Source organism: Hypomesus nipponensis, chromosome 21 (assembly GCF_054491055.1).
Source record: "Hypomesus nipponensis isolate SF chromosome 21, ASM5449105v1, whole genome shotgun sequence".
NCBI classification, from domain to species: Eukaryota; Metazoa; Chordata; class Actinopteri; order Osmeriformes; family Osmeridae; genus Hypomesus; species Hypomesus nipponensis.
Window position 1 is genome coordinate 14,239,593 of NC_140381.1, and position 9,652 is coordinate 14,249,244.

Genomic DNA, 9,652 nt, shown 5'->3' on the forward strand with positions numbered 1-9,652 from the left:
AGTTTTTTCTCCTTTATGTATTTTCTTCGTTCATCCAGTGATTTACTTTTAAACTGTGTGCAACTGTGAAGTCTGTGTCCATTGTCTTGACATAGCATGCATGGTGGTTTTGCGTTTAGTTTGCTGTGGTTTGAACTTTCAGTATCTGTTGTTGTCTGTGTGTGGAGAACATTAGATGCAGGCCTTCTTTCCCTTTGGTGACTTTTACTAGTGGTGATGTCGGATGAGTGGAGTGCATGGAATTATGTAATTGGGTTGCACACAATCTCTGCTTCAGATGACATGAACTCAGCAAAGTCCTTGAAACTTGGGAATTCACCACTTCTTTTCATAGACTGAGTAGCCTGTCGATTCCACCTTGCTGCTGCCCAGTCTGGCAGCTTTTCAACCAGTTTTTGGTTCTCCTCACAATCATTGAGGATGGTTAATTATTTAATGTGTGGCATTGCTTCTTGACATGTTTGAATATAATCTGCAAATGTTCTGAATCCTGCAGAGTCCTTTGGCTGAATCTTCGACCAGTTTGTCAGCTTTTCTCTGAATTCCTTTTGAATGACAAATGAATGTCCGTACCTCTGGTTGAGACGTTCCCATGCATCCTTGTAGGCGTCATTGTCATTTCTGTAGAAGATACCATCAAGTGTCTTACGAGCTGGACCTCATACGTACTTCTTTAAGTAATGCAGTTTGTCAGCGGATGATATGTTCTTTTTATCAATGAGCGCAGTAAATGAAGCCTTCCACTCAATGAACTGTATTGGGTCTCCTGTGAACAATGAGGGTTCTGGTATTGGCACTCTGTTCATTGTAATGCTATCTTGTACTGCTTGAGCTAGGTAAACTACATCTGCCTTTGGTTCTGCAGTAGACATTATGTGACTGTTGGGTATTTGACTAGGAGCTGAAATTATAAGGGGTTGCTGAGTCTCTTTACTAACATCTGTGTGAATACTACTCTCATTCCTTATCTCTTGATCATAGGTTATTAATCTGGCTCGTGCAGCCTTAAAATCTCCTTCTGCCTTTATCCTCTAGCTCACGTTTTTGAGATTCAAGTTCCTTTCTTTGTCTTTCTTCTAAAAGTTGAATCCTTTCTTTGTGTTTCTCCTCTTCCATTAACGCCTCATACTCTGCTTCCTTAGCTGCTAACTCTGCGGCAGCCTCCGTTCTCTTTGCAGCTACCACTGATCTTGATGAATGTGATTGGCTAGATGTGGAGTATTTACCTGAAGGTGTGACTGAAGAACCGCATATGGACTGAGCATTGTCTGGGTCACGTAGCTCACGGAGACGTGCCTTTACTTCTTCACTATCATAGTCATCTATGTGTGAGAGTCTTTCATGTGCAACTTTAATAATGTCCTTTGTGACAGCCTCACATGCATCTATCAGTCTCCTTGTGTCACTAGAGGGAGTAATGTGTTCCCTGATTTCTGTAAACCACTTAATGACAATGTCTCTTTCCTTCTCTATATTGTCCATAAGTGAGGATATTTGACTGTTTGATATGTCTTCCTTTAATTGCTGACGTGCTGTACGTACCTGGGTTTTCCATTGATCATACAGATGCGATAGCCGTTTTTCCTTTCTGTATGCTTCTTCCGCCAGATACATTTGCATCTTTTCTGTAGGTTTCCTTGGGCGAGCAGAACGTAGAAGTTCCTCTTCCTTCTCGATCTGGTCGGCCTCCGTGTTCTCTGCGCCTTCATTAGATACTTCCATGTTGAGGATAGGCGATGCCGTAGACCATGGAATCCCAATGGACCTTGATTAGAGCTGTGGTACCTTGCTGGCGTGGCTCTTACAGGGACCTTGTGCGTGAAGCTCTGAGCTGAGCTTCAGGTCAAGCTCTTACTGTAGCATCCCCGGTTGAATAAGATGGTCCCTTTCACTGATGGTTCACAATCCTTTATTAAAACCTTGTGTTGCGAACACACCGTAAGAGCTGAAGATACAAATACATTGAAATTAGTAACTCTTACGTGATGTGCTTCCATTACCTTTCGATATAGCTAGCAACCAAACGACACGTTTTATCAATAGCATTAGCAATAAACATATGCGCATAGCAAATTATTATAAACATGAAATATTAACAAGTTTAACACATTAATCAAACAAACCTTGTTCCCTCATCAACCAGTTGCTAAATATGAATGATCTTCTCCGTATTTATTACACTTCTACTAATAATTTTACTCATGCGCTATCTTTCACAAAGTCTTCTTCGACTTCTTCTTCTGCAGGTAAGTCCGATCACAGCACCTAGAAGCAGCTTGTTAAGCCATCATTTCAAAATAAAAGCAAATACCATATAAAATACGGCAGCGTATTGCTGCCACACCAGCAAAAAAAAACGGATCAGTATCATGTTATAACTTGATAAGTTTCTTATTATAACAAGATGTTAATCATGTTATAACAAGTTATTTTCACGTTATAACGTGAAACTTATCACGTTATAACGTGAAACTTATCACGTTTTAACGTGAAACTTATCATGTTTTAACGTGAAACTTATTACGTTTTATCGTGAAACTTATCACGTTTTAACGTGAAACTTATCACGTTATAACGTGAAATGTTTCATGTTATAACAAGATAGCTTATCTTGTTATAACGTGATAAGTTTCACGTTAAAACGTGATACGTTTCACGTTATTTCAATAGTTCGTATAGCCTACTATCCGGTGTGCAGAGAAGGGATCATTGAGGAACATGGCTCATTTACAAGACTTGGTTAAGTTTTACTTCATGCTTGGGCTGAGACATGGCGAGATTCTGCTTTTATTGAGCGTGGTGGATGATATTGCTATAAGTATGCGTACATCAAGAACAATTTTAAAATGTATGGGGCTGTACAGAAGGAAGAATGAGTCCGACCCTCTGGAGGTAGCATCATTTCTTAATGATCAACTGGAGGGGCACGGGAGGCTTAATGGATACAAGCTACACCATCTAAACTGCATCCAAGCTGGGTATGTTGTGACCCGAAGTACAGTGAGGCATTTGTTAAAGTTTCTAGACCCCCGTGGTGTTTAGCAACGACAGAGAAATCGCCTGAAGCGACGCATGTACGTTAACCCTGGGCCAAATTTTATGTGGCACGTTGACTCATATGACAAACTAAAGCCATATGGTATATGCATAAATGGAGCGATTGATGGCTTTTCAAGACTTATGGTTTGGCTTCATGCCTATTCTACAAACAACAATCCCCAAATCATCGCTAGTTATTTCATAGCAGAAGTTGAGAAGAGGATGGGGACAGCTGCCAGAATTCGCGCAGATTTTGGAACAGAAAATGTCACAATGGCAGAGATGCAGAGATTCTTACGATGGAGTACGGATCGCCACATCAGTAATAGTTACATTTCTGGCTCCAGTAATCACAACCAACGGATCGAAAGCTGGTGGGGCTTTTTAAGAACACATCATGCCCAGTATTGGATGAATCGCTTCCAGGAACTAAAAGACAATGACCGTTTCTCAGGAGACTTCTTGGACAAGCAACTTGTATTGTTTACTTGTTTGAACATCATCGAGGTATGTTAGTCTGTCAAAGACCTGTCATTCTGTCCCTGTGAGTGTACGTGTGTCGCACTCACCCTCTTTTTAGTCTGAGAGAGTATGCAGCTAACTGCATGTATTATATTGACCAAAATGGGAAGCGTTACATTTACCTCTGTTATCGCCTGTATTTTCCTTCTACAGGAAGAGCTGCAGTAAGTCACATTTGTGGAATACCCACATTATCCGCAACAGCAGACATGCAGTAGCTCCAAGTGGACGTCCAATTCTCATGTACACAATCCCTAGTCTATTTGGAGGACAAGATCACCTGAAAGAGGTTTCTCAGGAAGCAGTGGAGGCTTGCAAACAAGAATGCCAACTGAGAGGACCATTTCCTTGCGATGAAACTGTATTCACCTTATGTTGCCTTATAATGGCAGAACAATTCTTACTCTCACCTACCACAGCAGATGAAGCCATAGAGCTGTATCTCTTCCTGAGAACATACATCCTAAAACATTTCTAAATTACCCCAAGAGCTCAGGAGCATTAAGGTGGGGCTGCATAATGTAAACTGATACCTTAGCTACTTTTGATTGGTTTACTGAATTTGTGAGGACATTTTTATGAAACTAATCACTATTTACTTTTTGTTTTCTTTCCTGATTTGTGCCGAGGAAAAAAGTCAAAATGTCCTGGATTAAAAAAACAGATACTACTGAGTGGTTAGCCTGCTATGAGATAAATGTATCTGTCTCTAACAACAGATAATTTAATTTATGAGTTAAAAAGTTCTCTAAACAGGGAAGAATATAGGACAAGAACAAGTGGTTTGCCAAGTTAATAAACAATATGGGTGTGTGTTTGTGTACTTTTGTTTACCAATATGTGTGATTTGTGTTTCAGGAGAAGGGGCAGAACAATATCAACTTTCTTGTTTATAACCCTTTAGATTTGTTTTCACATTGAAAAACAATATTGTCAATACTGTTACCAAATACATTTGTCAACTCTTGCGTTTCCAATGCGGATTAGTTTTAAAAGTTCAATGTGGGATAACAAAATTCAGTGAAACTACTAACAGCCTCACATATTGATGTTAGTGAACTGCTAAAATGAAAATAAATGTCAAAATATTTTGTAATAAATAAACACATTTAAAGATCAAGTAACTTTATTTTCTTTATAGTGGCATTGACTCTTGATATGATGTCATGCCTCCCCTCCAAATTTTCTGACAAAACAAAAATGACTAATTCTTCAGTTTGAAAAGTGCAGCTGTGCATTTATTTCCAGTTAATTATAATAACATTATGCAGAGCAGCCATTACAATATCACAAAGATGTGTGTGCCCAAAAGTCTAAAACCATAGACTGCTGTTAAGGTCAACACTGTACAAAAACATATTAGGAAAACAAAGCAATAGCAGTCCAAATACAAATCTCCCCCCACACACACAGGACTTCATCCTCTCTTTAGGAACTCATCGGGTAACAGCTTTAAATGGAACTGGTGTTTTAAACAAACAGATTATAAAAAGTGCATATTTCTATAAAACATGTGCCAAACCAGCATTGACAGGTACCAGACTGCTTCAACATACTTGGTTAACATTTTTCTAACAGGTAATACTTTGAAATATCAAAGAGTACCCTCAAAAACAAAACAGCCAGATGCTGCATTATTAATGACCTATTTTCAAACTTTAATTTAATTAAACTCTTCAACAACTCTACATCCTATTTTCAGGAGTGCATTATATTACCTGAAGTTATCCCTTTGTGTGTGTTATTGATATTCATTATTAGATTTCTTTAGTTCCTTGATGGTCACATTTTGTACTCCCAAATACATGTTCCCTCCCAAATACATGTTCTTTCCCAAATACATGTTCCCTCCCAATACTTGGTAAACATTGATGTAACAGGTAAGACCTTTAAATATCAAACAGTACCCTCAAAATCAAAACAGCCAGATGCTGCATTATTAATGACTTATTTTCAAACTTTCATTTAGTGAAACTCTTCCAAACAACTCAGCATCCTATTTTCAGGAGTGCATTATACTACCCAAAGTTATCCATTTGTCTTTGTTATTGATACATTTATTATTAGAATTCTGTAGTTAATTGATGGTCAAATGTTTTACTCACAAATGCATGTTCCCTCCCAATTTGACTCTTTTCCTTTTTTATGTAACAAACAATGGCTTTATCTTATAACTCATGTAACTCATGTACATGTTGAACTAAACAATGCCTTTTATTGTATGACTTGGTACCAGAAAGATGAACTTATTACTGACCGAAGCTACAGTATGCTGAACGTGTAGGAGCTTTCAGCAGCCAGTATACTGTCCAGTTCAGTCCGTAGTTCTGGGTAGGAAGTGTATGTCCAAGGCAGTTCCAGAGCCGGCCCACAGGTATGCGCGACTGGTCGTCGTGCCAGTCCATCTACTGATGTGAACAGGATCTCAACCTTGTTAACACAAATAATATCTGACCCTGTGACAAACCTTAACATCCTTCTGAGTCCTGCATCATCCAGTCCTCGGATGTACTGTTGCAGGAAACGGTAGCTCTGGTTTTCTGCTTGAGTTTTAGGAGATGCTTGCAGCAACTTTAAAAGCTTTCTTGTTGTTGGCTTTTTATCCTCATACATTTGTAGTACTTCTTGTGGCCTCACAAATGCTTCTTTTAGAATGTGGCTTGCAACTAATGACATTTTTTCTGCTGCATATCTTGGTTTTTGGATTAACTGCTTGTGTGCCACTTTTAGAAGGAGGCCTTTCAAATTACTTTGTGTTGGAAGCGTTGTTACATCCAAGCGGTCCAAAAGATCAAGTAGTTCATCCCTGTCCTCATCTAAAAGATCTTCCTTTAATGCAGTAGTTATCAGATCTCTATCTGGCTGACTTATGTACAGGAGAAGACTTTCAAACAGCATTTCATCTGAAACTTCGTTCTCACCAAAAATAAGTGCCACTGTGAAAACAGGGGCAAGACGACAGGGAAAGTATCCATGGTCTTGAAATCCCTTTAGTAGAATTCGGCCAATGGATTTCCATTCTTCTTCCTGCCATTTCGGAGACAGTGATGGAACCCTAACATCTTCCCCTTCAGCTGTGTGGTCCATAAACTCTGTCCAGAATGCTGCATACACATCTCTAGAGACACCATCTGCATCAGCTCCTCTTTCATCTATGTAAGTGTATGTCAGAGGGTGTTTGGGGAGTGTTGGATCCTTGAACTGGCTAATCATTTCCTCAAGAAGATTTACCCTGTGAAGTTTAATGTTGACACATTCAACATCATATGAAGCTGTAGGACTGTTTGCTTCATCACCTGTAGATACTGTGCTTGTTGGGGGAAGCGTGATGGATGTGATGAACAACTCAGCTTCTTCAAAGTGTATCAAAGTATCATCCAGTTGACAAGCCATGGGTTCTCCAAGGAAGGGGCCATACATCACTTCGGATGTGTCTGATAATGCAGTCGCATCAACTTCCTTACGATCTGGTGACAGGGTGACAACGGTTTGAGTAACTTGCTCATTTTCTTCATGTGTGTCTATCAGTTGCACATCATTGTTTACAACAGATTTTTCCCCATCATATCCTCCTTCATCCTCATCTGTCAGGCTCTTTGTACACAGGTAGAATCTTAACACTCCCATTCCTAGTGCTGTGTATAGTTCCCCAACTGTGATATCTTCATCAAATACAGCTTCCTCTTGATAGTCTAATATGTCATGACTGAGTGTATCACATCTTCCAATTTTACTTTGCCCATTTGGGAAGAAAAGGTCTTTAGCATACTGTAATATGTCGTCTTTTTTGGATTCCTTGGGTACATTGAGGCTCCTTGTTCCCCCTCCTCTGCGTTTTCTTACTTGTTTACCTTCATGAATCCACCCCAACTCAACTTTTCTGGTCTTCTTTTCAGCCCATCTGTTTTTTGCAAAGCGTTTTGTTTTTTTTGAAGCGGAAGCCTCCTCATGGTCAGATTTCCTATCATCATTCTCACCGATACCCATTCTTTTCTTTAGTTTTTCAAACAGTGAATGTTTTTGTGATTGTTTTGCACTTGGACCTTGTTTTTCCAAACAGAAGCGTCTTGCTGCAATTCGATCGCCATATGCAGGGATGTCGCCAGCCAGACTCTCATCGTCCATACAGTCAATGATCGACGCATCAATCTGTGGAGACATACAATATTATTACAACTCAAGACAAAACTGGGAAGACCTGGGACACCCTCCCCCACCACACTATGTAGACGCTCATGCACACATACCGAAAGGAAAGACACCATGTAAGGTGGTGTTCTGGCAGGGTTTGGCTGCCCTTAATAACTGGGCCTACTGGATTATAGAGTTTAAATCTGCGTACTTTTAACTGCTTTTGATTATTATTGTTATGTATCTGCAATGCAAAGCGCATCAGTCCAGGACTCCCAATAGTCAAGTATAGGAACATCAAAGGCCGCCTTCAGCAATTTGTGTTTGAAGCACCGGCATACTTTCACTCTAGTGATGACAGTCTACTACCCTAACCAACACTACGCAGCTGATCCAACGTATTTACATAGCCTATAACTTAAGCTATGTTGCGTGACCTTGATGATAATTCCCATCTAGCCAGCGCCTAGAAAATAAAAGTGTAGCCTATAACTACCGAACAGAGCCACTCAGGCTGACTGGCTAGCTAATTTATGCTAACCATGCACAACGTAACATTGGAATAAAGGAATACAATACAGGTTTTTACAAGAACTGGCCTCGGTAAACTACTTACATGTTCTTGTTCCATGCGTAAGAGGTACTCTTCTGGTACACCGCGATTTCGTAGAAATCTCAACAGTGGTGTGTCAATGTTTTGGGCCATGGTAATAGTATCTTATTGCAAAAGAGTCAGTACCATAATACCATAATTAAATGATAAGTGCACGTGCAGTTCACAACCGGATACTGGGGGAAGGGGCGTACTCAGCACTTCACATTATAACGTGAAATGTTTCATGTTATAACAAGATAGCTTATCTTGTTGTAACGTGATAAGTTTCACGTTATAACGTGATACGTTTCACGTTATAACGTGAAAATAACTTGTTATAACATGATAAACATCTTGTTATAACATGATAAACATCTTGTTATAACAAGAAACTTATCACGTTATAACATGATACTGATCCGTTTTTTTTTTGCTGGTGTGGCAGCAATACGCTGCCGTAATAAAACGTGAAAACAAGAGACAAAGCATATAAAACATTTGCAACCGTAAGAAATGGTTGTGAAGTCATTTACACTTCTTACCCGGCGTCATGGAGCCTAGCAGGTAAATACTTATTTAGCACTAGCGTTGCTACTGTATCCCTGCATGTGTTTGAGCTGTTGCGCTGTTATCCTCGGCAAGTATCGTGCTGTGGTGTCGGAGGACTGATCAAAAAGTGCATCATACATTTAAGTCCTTTAGCTAAGAATTGCATGTACAGTACATAATGTCACATTAATAAACTCAAGCTTATATGGTGCGTTGCAGGGGCGATTCTAGGATCAGACCTTTAGGGGTGCTCAGCCCCCAATGAGAATGTGACATGAATACAGTGCCTTGCAAAAGTGCTAAACGTAAACCCCCTTGCTCATATAAATCCCTAATTTCACTGGATAACAATTAATACTTTTATGTATTATTATGCAAAATATTGAATGAAAAAACTAAGTATGTCCCTTTCTTCATGAACTACCAGCATCAAATGATAATCAACAATATATTTAAGAAAATATAAAAAAATATTAGTAGTGCTTGAGCACTCCTAAAAAAGATCTAAAATTGCCACTGAAATGTACCCTCTCCAGTTACATTAATACATGCATTGCAGGTCAGTATAAGGTGGGCCCCTTAATTTTCTGCTTGCGCTCCTAGTAAAAAAAAAAAAAGTTAGTCTGGAGCCCTGCTCTGCGGGAAGACGTTATCGCTCTGGATAAGAGCGTCTGCTAAATGACTGAATGCTAAATGACTGAATGTTATAGTTTCACCGAAGCAGTACCAGCCTAAAGTAACCTATACCACCTCAACGCGAAGCATGCGTTGGTCGGCGAGGGGAGTTCAAGTAGAATGCGCCAAACCACCCTCACT

At 39.6% G+C, this 9,652-nt stretch overlaps 1 protein-coding gene across 1 annotated transcript; it reads right to left on the reverse strand.

Annotated features, from left to right (window-relative positions):
* Positions 1–5,823: 5,823 nt before the first annotated feature.
* On the reverse strand, positions 5,824–8,398 carry LOC146238107 (uncharacterized). The gene is made up of 2 exons (XM_084685986.1): positions 8,309–8,398; positions 5,824–7,710 (listed from the first exon to the last, which is right to left on the reverse strand). The coding sequence occupies exons 1-2, from the start codon at positions 8,396–8,398 to the stop codon at positions 5,824–5,826; spliced, it is 1,977 nt and encodes a 658-aa protein (XP_084542112.1).
* Between the last annotated feature and the right edge of the window lie 1,254 nt (positions 8,399–9,652).